The 15,651-nt window shown below is 46.1% G+C and overlaps 2 protein-coding genes across 3 annotated transcripts in view; both read right to left on the reverse strand.

Moving 5' to 3' along the window:
• KDM3B (lysine demethylase 3B) overlaps positions 1 to 2,435 on the reverse strand; it is a 58,904-nt gene extending 56,469 nt beyond the window's left edge. The window contains exon 1 of one of the 2 annotated variants that reach the window (XM_034066667.1): positions 2,186 to 2,433. In XM_034066667.1, coding sequence (XP_033922558.1) covers positions 2,186 to 2,362 — 177 coding nt within the window. In that variant the 5' untranslated portion in view covers positions 2,363 to 2,433. Of the gene's footprint in view, positions 1 to 2,185 lie in introns of both variants that reach the window. The other variant, XM_034066669.1, reaches the window with a different exon arrangement.
• A 775-nt stretch (positions 2,436 to 3,210) lies between these two features.
• On the reverse strand, positions 3,211 to 14,481 carry LOC101881859 (C-terminal-binding protein 2). The gene is made up of 9 exons (XM_005147301.3): positions 14,262 to 14,481; positions 13,486 to 13,640; positions 13,251 to 13,395; positions 10,722 to 10,928; positions 9,897 to 10,111; positions 8,950 to 9,080; positions 8,676 to 8,803; positions 8,028 to 8,148; positions 3,211 to 6,995 (listed from the first exon to the last, which is right to left on the reverse strand). The coding sequence occupies exons 1-9, from the start codon at positions 14,308 to 14,310 to the stop codon at positions 6,824 to 6,826; spliced, it is 1,323 nt and encodes a 440-aa protein (XP_005147358.1). The 5' UTR covers positions 14,311 to 14,481; the 3' UTR covers positions 3,211 to 6,823.
• Between the last annotated feature and the right edge of the window lie 1,170 nt (positions 14,482 to 15,651).

The following is a 15,651-nucleotide window of genomic DNA, read 5'->3' on the forward strand; positions in this document are numbered from 1 at the left end:
TTTAGAGAATTTTACAAGTCACACTGAGTTACCTCTAACTGCAATGACACTGACAAAAAAGCCAAGAGTGTTTTTTTAATAAATCACGTAAACTTTACACTTACATAAGCTAAAACCACAGAGGTATTCCATACACTCACACATTATCCCTACTCCTTGCACTTCAGTAGTATAAACAGTTACAGAATCCCTCATGACCCTGTTGAGCCCCAACCCAAGAACAGTGTAAGTGGAGCCACAGAAGACACTGCTCACCATATGAATGAAAATTTTTCAGTGTGTATGTCTATCACACATTGGAAGACAGAAAGGCTATCAGAAAAAACCTTCTGGCATAACCAGAATTTATAGCATTTTGTACTTAAGTATAAAACACTTTGTGCTTACTCTACGAAATACTGCAAAGTGAAGGGAATGTACATCAACTACTTTTGCAGTCAGCTCTCATTCGATTAACTTTTTTCCTTCGAAAAGCTGCATTTTTATATATATTTTTAATATTTTTTACTTGCTTTGCAAATACAGTATGTTCAACATGCTGCTTGTTCACAAACATCTCTTGTACAGCAAAAGGCATTAAGGATATGCCTACTGGTCTTAACAACATCCATCCACCCCAGTTTTCTGCCTTTAACAGCAGCAGGAGACATTATTTAGCTGATTTTTACTTTGCTAGGGTAGTCTAAAAGGCTGGTCAGCAATGACTGACCAGGAAACAAACTCTTACCTTTCACTGGACAGATTCACTAGAGGAAGGGAAAAAAAATAAAAAGGAAAAAGGAAAACACCTCACCAATCCTTCCAGCAAAAGAGCGTAAGACCAACACACCAAAAATTCCCTACATCATACTCAGATTTGGGATGGATGATTCCAGAATGCAAGAGTGTTGACAATACGCTTGTCAAATGGAGTCTACTACAAGAGTAGCTCTCCAGACCAGGTCTTAGCCTAACACATTTTGATGTTTCTCATCTCAAACACTTGCCCCATTTTCCTTTGAAGATCCCTTTCTGCATGTTAAGGAGTTGTTTTTTTCCCTCCTTAAACAAGAAAAGGAGCAGCTTGAGTGCATCACCACAGCTCCCAGCTACAGACACGGGGTGCCAGGGCACCTGGCTTCACCCAACTAGATCCAGCACACCCCTTCCCACTGATGGCACAGTTGAAGTACTAAGACAAGGCCAAAGAAATCAGCATCACTGCAGGAAGTCAAGGCAACTTCTCAAATTTGGAAGTCTGCAAAGAAACCCAAAGAACCTACAGTAGTAACAACAAATGTTTAATAAAGGTCATCAAAAAGAGAACTAACAAGACTCTTCACAAACACAGAACCTCATGCCTTCCCCCTGTGCATCTATTTAACAACCACAGTTCTCAACAGCATACCACCAGGTCTCTGAAGCATACCATTGCTCACAGCAAATACCTGCAGAACTGGCATATGCAAACAGATATATAGCACAGGTATCTTTTAAGAGATCTTTTTAAGATCTCCACACAAACATTTCACCGAGCTATACTTGCGCTGTTATCTTGTCCTGAATTCAGAACAACTAGAAGCACACCAAGGAAGTGCTAAAGACTGTTTAAACACATTATATGAAGCACGAATTCCTACAGCTGGAAGCAAAATCTGAGACAGAATGAAACTAACGATCCCCACTCAGAAGTACACCTTCAAACAAGGGCATTAGTTGGGCTGCTCGAGAAAACTCAGGATCTTACCGAGGAAAAATAAACAAACTCCAACGCTCAGAAGTTACATACAGATGGATCAGCACCAAAAAGCAGAAACCTCCCAGGCCCGAGGTTCACACATCGGTTACTTCCGACCACCGCACCCGAAGCCACTGGGTCTGCTCCGCCCCGAGCTGACCCGTGTCCCGGCAGCTCCAGGACCGATCCGCCACCGCGCCGGCCGCAGACCGGCCCCGCCGCCCCTCAGCCCGGCGCGCGTCCCGGCAGGCCCAGCGGGGAGGCCGGGGTGACCGCGGGGAGCCAGCACAGCGCTGCCACGACCCGCACAGGAGAGGCGGCGCCCCGCGGCCCCGGCGCCTCGCCCGCAGCCCTGCACGGCGGCGGGAGGCCGCGGCCCACACGGGGTGCCCGACCCGCAGCGCCTCCTCTGCTGCTGCCCGTCGTCCCAGTCCCAACACCCCCCCACCCCCACCGCCGGGGCCTCACCGCCAGGTCCTGGGGCACGGCTCCGCTCATGGCCCGCACCGTGCCGCTCCGCCAGGCCCGGGAGGGCAGCGCAGGCCCCGGCCCCGGCTCCGGCCCCACCGCCTCGCCCTCGCCGGGCCCCGCCGCCAGCAGCAGCAGGAGCCGCTTCCCCACGGGGGAGGCCGCCGCGTCCGCCATCCCCGACGGGCAGGAGCCTCCTCCGCCGTTGGCCCAAGCCCTCCGGTCGTCACCGCCGCACCGAGACACCGAGCAAGCGCCTGCCCCGCACTGGGCCTCCGAGCGCCGCCCGCCCCGTTCCCGGCACGCACCGCGCCACACTACTCCCCCCCTCTCCTCCTCTGCCCCACAATGCCTCGCGCCACCCCGCCCGGAGCGCCCCGGGGTCCTTGGCCCCGAAGGCGGTGCCGGGAGCGGCGGGCGGGGCGGGGGATGGGCGCTGCCGCGGGAGCCGGGCGGGACAGGCCGTGAGCAGCCGGCGCAGGGCCGCTCGTCACAGCGACCTCAGGCTCCGAACTGACCCCAGGAATGACGGAGTTGTTACGGAGGTGAACGCAGACAAAACCCCGCTCGGGAGCTCCAGGTGCGGGTTGACAGGAGGAGTTGCTGCTGGCCCAGAGTAACAGCAGAGCCTCAGAGGTCCGGGGCTTCGCTTGTCGGTGAGGCAAAGTTTGAAAAGGCGTTTATTTAGGAGGCGATTAAGGTACAAAATTGTTTTGTTAATGGTATGGGGCTGTCGTGATGAGCTGATACATTTGAACAGTTCTCATGTAGAACAGCACAATGCTCTTAAGCGTACTTGGGCAAACACAGAATCCTTCATGCTCTAACACTTAATGACACACAAGTTGACATCTCGCTACTTGCACTGTGAAGCCACAGTAGCACTGACAGATACTGGAATCGGGAGCAGATGATATTTTTCCATGCCAGAACACGGAGATGCTTGTGGAAATAAATCTTCTTGTACACATACTTCCTTGCTCTGGGAGTGCCACATGTGACACTGAATTAGCAGCAAAGGCAAGTTGCTTTCTTTCATTTATTCAGAGATTGTACCCAGGCAGCTTTAAGTAGATGACAACATTTTATATTTGTTAACTCCTGGTTAGAGGGATGCAATTCACTGGGAAATGGGCAAGGTAGCACCAAATACCAGTTTGTACAATGCACCTGTCCTCAGACTGCATTTCATGATTTCATCCCATCATCTGTACTCTTTGCAGTGTGATTTTAGTCCTGATGTGTCACACAGATAAGATACTAAGACTTGCATCAAGGGCAGCTCAAAAGACTTTCTGTAGGTAAGGCCACCCCTTCCATAGACAGCAGTCATGTTCTTTAGAGAACTTTATTAAAATATATCCAAGAAGTAATCAAACATTTTCTAACGAGGCAGGAGAGAACTGAAGTGAGAAAACAGCTGTACAGAGGACAGTGCTGGAAGTTTTAGTTTACATGCTTTATTTCAATGTTTCACAGTTTAGTCATTGTCTACAAAAATATATTTCTGAAACTCTGAATCCTCTATAAAAAAGCTGGTCAGCAGCAGTGACCTTGACAAAACAGAAAGTACCTTAGGACAGTGTGAGCACCTCCTGTAAGCAGATTAGTGCAGCTAGGACACTCCTGCCTCACCCTGGCAGACTTCTGTTCTTTGGGATTAAAGCTCTGCACTAGTTCTGAAGGAAGGTATTAAACAAAATAAGCATCAATCCTTCCTCTTCTGTAACCTGCAACAGCTTGGGAAGGGAGCTGCAAGTCCAAGTGTCACACATGAAAGAGTGGACAATGGACTGGGCACTCAGGGGATGGAAAAGACCACAAAGCACTTAAGTACTGGATATTCCTCTTTTTTTGTGCTATCTGTTCAGAATAGCCTTTGTCTGGTAATAACAGGTTCAGTCTATAGGTAGAGGGACAAATGCTGTATATGCAAAGTAATCCTATACACACAAAGAGAGCCCTTGTCTGTCTTTGAGGTTATGATAAGGGTTCTGTTCGTTTTTACCTCAATATTTTCTGCTGCAGCTTTAATCAGGGGGAAGATTGCCTTCATATACAAGCACAAGCCTACAGAGTGTTGGCTAGAACAGAGCCACTATCAATGCTGTTGCCTTCAATTCCTTAGTACCCATAGCTGGAAATATTTATTACATCAATCAGTTCCCACTAGGGAATTACTAGTCACCAGTATGTCTAGGCACCAAAAGTAAGAACTGAGAAATGCAGGTGTCCCCCAGATGGGATCTTTACACTCTTCCTCTGCTCAGTTGATTGGTCTATAGAGATATTTGCAGTTAAGAAGATTAAAAAAGAAATAAATTGCTGCCTCTTTTAAAAAAAATAAATCTATCTTGCATTGTGCTCTAGAAGAGACACGGTCAATGTACTCTGATTCTCTGTAGTCACAAAGCTCATAACTAGAAGCCCCTTACCACAGAATAATTTCAGACCTGAACCTCTAAGCAGGGCAGGAATTTTCAGCAGCGATTAATGAAAGAGTAGTTGCTGACAGATTGTGGTAATACACAGAGGATGAGCTCTCAGGCCCTGAAAACTATTCCCCATCTGCCTGTCAGAAGAACAGCTCTCTGAGCTAGTAGCTTGTAAATCTAAGTAAAACTTAGATTTCCTAGAGGTTAGAGAACTCAAGAAGGTGCTGCTGGCTATTTTCCACCAGTCCCAGACTCATCTGCTAAACCTGAGCTGCCAAGGAGGTATATGAATTTTAAGTAGAATCAGCATCATCCATGAAAACATAGACGTGAAGAACCTTCACCAAGACAAACACCTTATCAAAAAAGACACTCAGCACTAGAGAACTAATATTATCTCACTAATGCTAAACAGTTAAAGTGTAAAATCCATAAGAAAACACCTGAAGTTTACTTCATTTTCCTTTCTTGAATTGTGAGGTGCGAGGGGTTGGAGGCGAAAGGAATTAATCACTTCACTACATCAGTAGCAAGCCATTATACGAAGGCAGTTGGAGAAAAATTTAAAACCAGGAAAAAAAAACAAAATCAAAACCCTGAAAACTTAGTGACTGTGAAAGCTTCCCTCAGCTTCCCAAACAACCCAACGAGAGGATCGTGTCCACACCTCAAGCTGTATTTCCAGTCTATTCCCAGCTGGTCAGCTTCCAGTCACAGACACACAACAGGGAGGCAGACCAACCCACACACAGGGGATGCCTCCCACATAGCACCGACTTCAGCAGGCCCACACAACACAAACAAATCAATTGTGAATCATTACATGTTGTGCATGGAAAGGATGTAGCTAAAGTGTAACAAGATAAAATTAAAGGAACATGTGGAACTAAGGATAAGCTTCTCCTGTGGAACCCATTTTACTCCATCCCCCTCAAAGAAGTGATTCATACTCGATCATTTGGAAAATGGGAAAATTCTTGAGAGCAACAATCCTGCCTTGGCGTCCGATGACAAGCTAAGAGGGTTCTTTCTCCTTTAGTATCCCAAAGCTCAGCTGTGTAAAAAAGAAACAACAAAAAAAACCAAAAAACCAACCACAACAACACTGCCGTGCCCTGCCCTACTGTTGGAGATGCAGTGTGTGGTGGCAGAGCTGGTGCAGTTTGCTCACCCAGCAAAAGCTGCCTTCTCCATCAGCACATGAACCAGTGCTACGTTACTTCTAGCTGATGCAGTTATGGAAAAAAAACAAACAAACAACCCACAACCAATCTGTAGCACAAAGCTTAAAATTCTAACATAATAGATACCTTGATACCTTGTGGCTAACCACCACCATCAGACTTTGAGGTACCTGTGTGTGAGGAACAAACAACTGCAGTTGCAAGTTACTGCTACCTGCTGTCTTCCAGGGCAAGTTTTTCCCCCTTCTGGATTCTCTTGCCTTTTCTGAGTTAGAGAGACTCCAGACTGAACTACTCTGAAGCCTCACAAACACAGTGGTCACCACAACATATTTGATGACAGTTTACTCCCTTCCAAATTATTTACAGGGCTGGCTTTGAGACTGTTACTTTTAACCTCAGGCCTGGTACTGCATAGACTGAACTTTGTATGGTCAACAATGAGCAATGCCTGTTCACACAGGAAACCTTTTAAAACAAGCAAAGTAACACACACAGCTGAGCCTAGGCTGCATTCTACCAAGGGCATAATAAAGACAGTAGTCACAACTTCTCCAATTCACTAGTATTTTCCTAGTATTCCCCATGGCTACACTTGAGAGGTTCAACCAAATTAAATTTAAGCTACAAGTCACAACTGAAAGGTGTGCACTGAAGTCTGGTGTTGGGAACCTTGAGGGCCACTCCTGATCAGACAGCTCCACTTCAGTGTTTGACCCCACAAGGACAGTTCCCTGTCACAGACAACCAGGGTAGATATATGGGAAAATTCATTTGTTAAACTAAGTGTTTCCAAGAGGAGGCAAGGTCACTGCTGCCCTGCTCCAGGGAAGGGGAAAGATTGAGGGATTAAAACTAAAGGGTTAAAAAATAAAGGCAAGAGCTAAAGTTTGCCAGTAATGAAATGCATTCTCCTGTCCTGCATGAACAGGAAACAGTCTCTGTAAGGTGTTAAAGAAGGTCCTAGGAAGAGATGCCTTCCTACTTTTATCTGCTGTCAGATGAAAGGAAAAATGCTGCTATTGGTCAGCAGGAATCTCTCTGTCTGCATCCAGTTTGCTTGTCTCTCCTGGGGAAGGGGTACGTGGTGCAGGGTGAGAAACAGGAGGGATCCCATGAGCTACAATCCCTTCCACTACTGGCGGTTCTGGCAGCGCAGGGGTGGCTACTCCCACTACTCCTGGAGGAAACCTAAAACCAACAGAAACAGAAATTACAAGCTTGTCCAACAGTTATTCAAGGGACAAGGAGCTACGCCCTCAGGCACCTCCTGGATACAAACCCATCTTTCTAACAGAAATGCTCTGTGACAGAACACAGGAAAAGTCTCCAGAGCTGAAGAGTAGCAGTTATATCCTAATGACACCCGTTCACAGAGGGGTCACGTATTCAGCATTTAAAAACTGGTACAAAGTTTATCTCCAGTGGAAAACAGTGTAAGGTGTTTTGTGAAGGTACTGTGAAGGGCTAGAAATTCCCTCTCCATCAGCAGGAGGAGCACAAGCTGCCAGTTATCCTTCACTGGATTCTATCTGAAAAAGTAAGGAACTGAACTAATAAAAATAGCTACAAGTAAGATAAGGAATAGTACAGCAATAGTCATTAATTGCTAATGAACTATTCTTCCATTACTTCCTATTCTGCCTTCCTATGCTTTCTCCAGAAACATATCTGAACCTCTGTATGTCTCAGAGAAGGGAAGAGAATGTATGTCTTACTTTGCAGATGGAAGAAAAACAGAAGGGAAGCAACCTGCCCAGAATCACTTGGCAGGTCTGTAACACAAATAAACTGAAATACACTCTTATTTAGGCCACTGCCAGTGCCTCTTTAATACTCCGTATCTGAACTTAGAATTGGTAAGTGTGCTTTGTTTATACAACTCTAATGATACACACAACTGCTAATCTTCAAGATCCAGACCTCTTTTTCTGGTACCAAGCAGACTTTCTTATATAAGATCTCTTGGGCAGGTCTTAAAAGGATTTGGAAAAACGAACCAGTATGCAGCTGGAACTAAATATGACCAAGTAAATGTTAAATCCTAGTACAGCTTCAGAGGTACTGCTGTTAAGTTCCTGGAAAGAGTTCATATACAGAGCATACAGAAACAGCTTGCAGCTACAAGTTTGGGTTCTCAAACCCAAAGAGGGATGTTGACCTATTTCAGTAGGAAAATAGGCTTGAAAGCAGTAACTTGTACAACCTAAATACACATCTCACCTGTAAGCTGCAGCTCCATTGAGTTCTGGGTGGACAGTTGCAGGATCAATACTGGACCACTGAGCTGCTAGCAGCAAGTACTCCTTATTAACACAGTTCCTCAAGGCATCAGGTATGTGACCTGCAAGAGTACCAAGAATTACAAAAAACCCCAGGACTCAAGTAGAAAGGGCTCATACCCTGAAGCATTTAGAAAGGAAAGTAAAAAGGAAACGCACATGATTTTTTCCATCTATCTCCACAGGGTAACACTGGGCAGGAGAGACTCTTCTGAACAGCTAGTCTCTGGAGAATTCAAGAAATTGAACCTTCCTTCCCACTTCTGTGATCTTATAGAATTTATATGCCACAAACTGCAATTGCCAAGCCTCACCTTCCCCAGGAGACAGTATGTACTGCTCTAGAAAAATGGTGTACAGTATAACTGTCAAAAGAATTATTGCAAAGGATGTACTGGATACAAGGTTTTTCCAGGGAGGGAAAATGCCACTCCAGCATTAGTTACAAGACAATTACCAACTTACACTCCAGTTTTAGATACCAGTTACTGAGCCTAAGTTTTCAGAACAAGGAGCGTAAGCCTTGCAGTGAACTAACAAAAGAACACTCTGCAGTAGCAGCTGCAGAGTGCACAGTCTTCCTCATTACCTGTAATAGCTCTGCGGATCTCTTTAGCTGCATCTTCTCTGGATTCAATGGACGCCTGCTCACTGTACCAGGCAGTGTGAGGGGTGCAGATCACATTAGGTGCATCTTTTAAGGGACCCTGAGCAAAGCTGTGCAGGGGAGGGGAGGAGGGAAACAAAAAACAGATAAGCCGTCTGTCCTCTTGGGTATCACCATAATTCGAATATCAAAAAGCAAGAGTCATCCAGTGTAGGTGAGTCACATGCTAGCAGTGGGCATGCAGGTGCAACATTACCTGAAAGGCTCAGACTCGTGCACATCCAATGCTGTTCCTCTGATTCTCCCCTCTTTCAAGGCTTGTGCTAAGGCCTTCTCATCTACCAGCCCTCCCCGGGCTGTGTTCACTAAGAAGCAGCCCTGGCGCATCTGGAAGAACAAAAATATTAAGTGGTTTGAGAATGAGACTTTTCATGGAAGCTAAGTGAATCTTTGAAGTCTACTGGAAATGAACAGGAGCCTGCAGTGATTAGATGAGGCCTGAACGAACTAGGGGTGCTCTCACTGCAAAGCTAACCACAAGGGAAATGCCTGCAAGCAATGCTTGAGAAATTTGCTTTTAAAATGTACAAACAGAATCACAAGACAAGGGCAAAAGTGAAACTCTCAAATTCTGCACTCCATATTCATCCTACTAGATTAAAAAAGAAAGAGGACATGAATCAAGTATCCAGCTTGTCATGGTTTAAACCCAACCAGTAACTCAGAACCATACAAAACTGGACTACAGCATCCAGATGTCTCACATGAAAGCACTGATAAGCTTTCATAGACTAGTGGAGCAGAGCCCAAGACTGATTTTGCAGTGGGCTTGGGCAGAGAGGCTTGGGCAGAGCCGTGTAAAGAAACTTACACAGTCCCAGCCACAGCACATGTGGCTCTAATAGCCAGAGTCAATTATGCAATTTAAAGGTAATTTGAAATTATTGAATCACCTAAAGCATTTTTTATAAGTGAAATTATTTGGCAAGAAGAGCCAATCCTATTCTTCTCCTAACATGAAATTCTATACAGCACAAAGCACAGGCACCCGGATCCACACACTCCCAGCCTCCAAAGGCAGCAGCAGGAGGCACATGACAGAGGCAGCAGGATTCACACGCTCTCAGCCTCTGTGAAAGCAGCAGTTTCTGTTTGCATTCATTTCCACAGTGTTCTGTGGGGGAAATCAAGCTCCTGCTGCACCTGTTTAATAGTGAAGTCATTGATGAGGTGATGGTTATGTTCATTCAGGCTGCAGTGCAATGTGATGCAATCGCTGTGCATTAGTAGATCCTGCAGGGTTCCTACTCGTTGTAAACCCAAGGATCGCTCCACTCCATCCGGCAGATAGGGATCATAGAAAATCACGTTGAAGCCAAAGGACTTGGCTCGCAGAGCCACTGCCTGTCCAACTCGGCCTTCACAAAAGAAAACCCACAATCATCAAGGAAAGGTAAAACAATCTTTATAGACAAGATACTGGGGTAGACTGGGAGCCTACACTGGACTTCACTGCCAGGGCCCAAGGTAACACAGCCCTGGAAACTCCTAAGATTGCCACAGGGATGCAGAGGAGGTTATTCAGTGCTGATCCCATATAGCTAATTCTAGTCCTTCCCCATGTAATATAGCCAGAGCTTAGCCTAGAAGGAGCTCTGTTTTTCCAGACAAATCTGGACCCTTAGCCAGAAGCAATAATAATCTGATTATAAGAACCTGGGGAAAGAGCTGGTAGCTTTCAGGTGGCTTTGTCAGAACCTAGCACACAGGGAAACAGTCACCGAGAACTGTCTAAATATTCCAATTCTTCTAACCATTTGAAAATAGAAAAGAAATTCCCAATCCCATGGCATATACCCAACTCTTGAAGATATCCAGCACCACAGAACAGGGCACTAGTATTCTTTACAAGTCAGTGCATTTCACAATAAACAGCTGTAACATTGTCACTTGTTTTCAGCCTGTGACTCTCAAATTCCCAGAAACTTTCACAGTTCACTTTTCAGTCTAACAATTCCCATCACTTACCTAGTCCAATGATGCCCAAAGTCTCCCCACGGATACGCACAGCACCACCAGCCACCTCTCGAATCTGTTCTACACTTGAGGCTCGATTCCCTTCCCTCATAGCCTGATGTAGCCAAGTAACACGGCGATAGAGGTTCAAGATGTGGCAGAGAGTAGAGTCAGCAGTCTCCTCTACTGAGGAGGAAGGGATGTTGCAAACTGCAATGCCTACAAAGCCATAGAGGTCATATAAGATTTTTAGCATCACAATGCTAAAAAAACACAGAGCTCTTCAGGCATAACTGCTGAAAGATAATTCAGTGCTCCAGAACCACTGCCAAGAAACAGGATTTATCTCAGAAGCTCATTCACAGAACACAGAAATGATCACCAGCTTTTTAACCCCAAGGAAATACCATTCCTTCCTTATAAATGGTCATTTGATTGATACACTCACCAGAAAAAGAAAAAAAAAAAAACAAAGCAGGCTGAAATAAGAAAACTGGCTCATACCAGTGATGCAAGAAACTGACTTTCATAAGATCTGCGTCCAAAAAGATGCACTCATTCCAGAGAGAGTCCTGACAGATTAACTGGCAGACTGAAGAAGAATTAAGACAGATGGTTGATCTCTTTCGTGCCTCACAGTCCAGATGCTCACTGCAAGCATCAGCTTCCCCAGGAGCAACAATAAGTAACTAATTCATTAAACACAGAGAAAAGCTACAGGAGCCTCTCTAAATCCATTTGAAGTTATACTTAAAAATGGCAACACATAACACTCCCACTCTACAATAACACACAACCACAAGGGGCCATAAAACCCATGGCTAGAGCTATCAGGTCAATTACTAATGCAAACTGAGTTAAAGTCCTGGAAGCACAAAATACTGTCAGAAAAGGGAAAGGTGGGACACTGTAGCAAAATTTGGTCTTTCCCTGTTGTGGCTGTCCTTCGGTCAACAATCCAGCTAAGAAATAAAAATAATTAGATTTAAAATAGTCTCTTCCCAAATGCAACCATCACCACTTGCCAAACCAAGAAAACTCTCCCCCTCAAAAGTTACCACCTGTCCTAAAACTAGGCACAACATCTAGGCGATGGTTGAAGGCACATAAAATTCAGCAATACATCACTCTTTTGTAAGCCATTACAAAGGAGGCATTTGACTAAACTCAGACTATGTTCTCCCAAGAGAACTAGGGAAATTTCTATGAAATCTTTTGCAATTGTGCTGTAATACCACATAGACTACTCAGAGACATGAGAAGGGAAGATAGGGAAACGTGACTTCTTTTAAGCTCACTGGTTACCACCTCAGTCAACTTCAGACAAGCCACATGCATTCATCTCTTACACAACTAGACACCAATTTGTGTTTACATGCAATATTATGCCTAAATGCAAGAAATGCAAGCACATACAATAGCCCTTTGGTCTGATTTGACGACTCAGAATACAACACATAAGGAACAGCATCTTACCTCAGAATGAATTAAAGGGCCTGGGTAACTATCAAAATAATCATTAGCTGTACATGATAAAGGAAATCTGGCTGTGCCCGAGGGTCATCATAGTACCTCTCCAAAGCAAAAATAGCAAGCAGCAGTCTTGATGGTGAAAAGAATTATACCCATTCATTTCTCTTTGAGTTAATTAGTGTAGAGTGGGGGAAAGCTTTGAATCAAAGATATGGAAAGTGGAAAAGCCCAAGAGTAGATCAGTTTCCAAACTCAGCCCAAAAACATAATGGCTGGATAAGTATCAGAGACCTTGCCAGGCACTCTTGAGCCTTCAGTTGTATCATTCAAACCAGAAGACCTAATTCAAGCACTAGACAAATAAGCACTCCTCTTTTACTTGCAATGCAGCTGTTCTTACAGATCCAGAATTTGTAACAGCTATATCAATTTTACATGCATTGATTTAAGCCTAATCTAATCTGCATTATGTTAAGAAAAATTTCAAATCACTTACACAAGCCCAAAATAAGAAGATACTTAGGTGACCTACATCACCTGGGGGACTACAAGGTCTGAAAGTCTCACTGTCTAGCAGCTTTAGTCACTTCATTCAGACTCTTCACATGCATAAGGCTCTAAAGGAATCAGTAATAGTGTTTAATCAGAACCTACATGCATATAAAAAAATAACAGGAAAATTCACTTATCAAGTATTTACAGTGAGTTTATCCTGTACCAGTATTTGCAGGCTGCTTTTGGACGTCAGAGTTTGCTGAATTCTTTTCTCACAAACAACCTAAAGCTGCCTCGCCAAAAGTTACCTGGACACCATTTCTGAATCCCAAACAACAGCAGAAACACTGACACCTATAGCAGAGCAATCTGAGCTAAGAATCTTTTGAAATTCCAAGCCACCTACCAACTCCGATACCGTCAGCTTCCCAAAAATGCCCACTATTAGGCAGCTTCAAATCTTTTTACATAAAAGATCTAAAATGCACTCAGCTATAAAACAGAAAAACATGTGCAGTGTTCCAGTTCCCATTCAGTTCTGGTCACAACAGAGCTCTAATCGTGTCATCATACCTAATTCTGCAGCGGATTTGATGTCAACATTGTCATAGCCACTGCCAATGCGCACAATGACCCTGAGGGCTTTGAATTTCTCCAGATCCTGACGAGAAAGGGTAATGGTGTGATACATCAGAGCTCCTACTGCCTCATTCAGCACCTACAACAAAAACCAGGGCAAATCAGTCTGCTTTGGTTAGCCCAAGAGGCAGAGCTGTATGTCTGAATGCTCGCACATGTTTGTGCCCACCTTTTCATGGATTTCCTGAGTTGACTGGGCGTCACAAAATGCCACTGTAGCAACATCCTTCAAGATGGGCATCTCCACAGTGCAATCTCGTCCATCCAGGAGTGCAACCAGTGGCCGTGTTGGCATTGGGCCATTCACAATAGGAGGCCGTATGCCTATTAAAAAAGTCAGCAGGAGTGGTTACATGAAAGACAAGAATTCTGAGTCTCATTTGCTAGTCCAACAAGTCATTAGTTCTGTAGTACTTCGAAAGGGATTAGTCAACGCTAAAGAAAGAAACAATAAACAAACAGGGAAATTAAGCTAGAGGAAAAAAAGAGAACAACAAACAAAAACAAACAAACACAAACAAACCCAAACCTCTGCCACCACAATAAGAAGAAAAATAAGCAATGTTTTATCAATCACGAGATAATCTAAGTGGTCTACTCAGAAACACACCTCCCTACCTTAGCCTTTCAAAAGTAAGTTACAAAGCCGTTTCAGGCCTGCTACCCGCTAACTAACCCCTTCCCTCCCCAGCATGCCAGGACAGAGTCTGTTTCCTGCTTAACAGCCCTCAAGAACCCGCACGCTCACGGTCCCTGACAGCCGACCCTCTCTAAAAGCCGCTGCGTTCCCAGCCGCACGCAGCGTGCCCGCAGGCGGCAGGACCGGACAGGCGGCCGCCGAGCACCGCCGCTCGGAGGGGAGAGCAGCTGCCGGGCCAGCACCGCCGCCACCGGGCGAGGCCCCACGCGGCGCGCCGCAGCCGGAGGCCGCCCGCCCCGCCTCACCTTCACAGATCCTGTCCAGCCGCTGCCGCTTCACTTTGTGCCGGTCCATGGGCCGCGCCACTCCCCAGCGCCGCGGACGGACACCCCCCACCAGCCTCCACGGGCTCCCACACCAACGCGGACGCACCTAACCCCGGCTCCCGGGAGGAAGCGGAAGAGCCGGGCCCCGGCCCCGTGCCGTGCGGCCCAGCCGCCACACAAGTACGGCTGGTTGGGGCGCCGCTCGCTTCCGCTTCCGGTCCGCGGCTGCAGCCCGCCCCACAGCCCCTTGCGGTGAAGGGGTGTCCAGCCGCGCCCTCATACGCCTCGGTCACGGCCGGCGCCGGGCCGCGAGGAAACCGGGAGCTGCGCTGGGCCCCGCTTCCCCTGTCCTGGTGCCGGCGGGACCTGCGCGGAGCCTACGACACCGCCGGCGGGGAGGGGCTGCGCGGCCTGGGCTGCCCCGCGCTCCCCCCCGCCGGGGCCCACTCGGTCGGTGCGGCTCTTGGGCAGTCCGACCACGGCGTTTGGGGTGCGCGGGTGTGGGCCCGGGTCCCTGGGAGAGCCCCGGCTACCAGGGAAACTGACCGCGGTAGTCTTGGACCCTGAGGATGCTTACGGACCGCCAGGACGCGTACGAGAACGGGAGAAAGTAACGGCTCCTTGCGGCTCCCTTCAGAATGGGGCTGCGGCAGTGACCCCAGTGGCAGGTGCCGGATACGTGACACCTTGCCCGCTTTGTGTTGGGGGTATCTTCTTCTCTGCCTGTTTTGTGCTTTTAGAGACAAGAAGCGTATAAAAAGGTGATAAACATGGACTTGTATTGCCCCAGAGAATTCTTCATTATTTAGCAACCTGTGGTATCTGTGTAATAGCCCTTGGCAGGACCTTCTAGAAATCATTTCCATCTGTTGTTTTTGTTTTTTTGGGGGTTGTTTGTTGTTTTGTTTTTTTTTTTACTTTTTAAATCTATGTACATTTACAGCGTTCATACTGCCTCGTTAAGGACTTCTCAAGCTTCATTGTATTTCATGAGTTCTGAACCAGACACCTGTTTCCTTTTGGTGGCTGCAGTGTTGTATTGAGTGACTGTACAGTTTTCCATTTCTGCTGTCCAAGGAACTCGGGGTTTATAGATCTCTGTCAGATCCTCCTTAGTCAGTCTTGACTGAAGAATTTCAGTGTATTCAACTCTTCCATTTCATACTTTGATCAGCCTTGCTGCTGTTTGCTGTATCTCTTCAATCTCTGCTGCATTCTTTGGGATAGAGGGCTTAAAAGGACTTTATACAATTGCATAATGCTTTTCTCTGTTGTTTATTCTTCATATTTTATTAAGGTTTAGTTTTCGTTCTGTGACACTCCTACAACCTTCCTTCCACATAATCTGTGCAGAGCTGGTATTTTTTTT

The sequence above is a fragment of the Melopsittacus undulatus genome, chromosome 10 (genome assembly GCF_012275295.1).
Source record: "Melopsittacus undulatus isolate bMelUnd1 chromosome 10, bMelUnd1.mat.Z, whole genome shotgun sequence".
NCBI lineage: Eukaryota > Metazoa > Chordata > Aves > Psittaciformes > Psittaculidae > Melopsittacus > Melopsittacus undulatus.

Bases quoted from the DNA above. Each gene is read 5' to 3' on its own strand.
- LOC101881859 (XM_005147301.3), bottom strand. From the start codon at position 14,310: ATGGACCGGCACAAAGTGAAGCGGCAGCGGCTGGACAGGATCTGTGAA. The intron at 13,641-14,261 runs GTGAGGCGGGGC...CTTTTTTAATAG, and splicing joins GCTGGACAGGATCTGTGAAG to GCATACGGCCTCCTATTGTG. The intron at 13,396-13,485 runs GTGGGCACAAAC...TTTTTGTTGTAG, and splicing joins CTCAGGAAATCCATGAAAAG to GTGCTGAATGAGGCAGTAGG.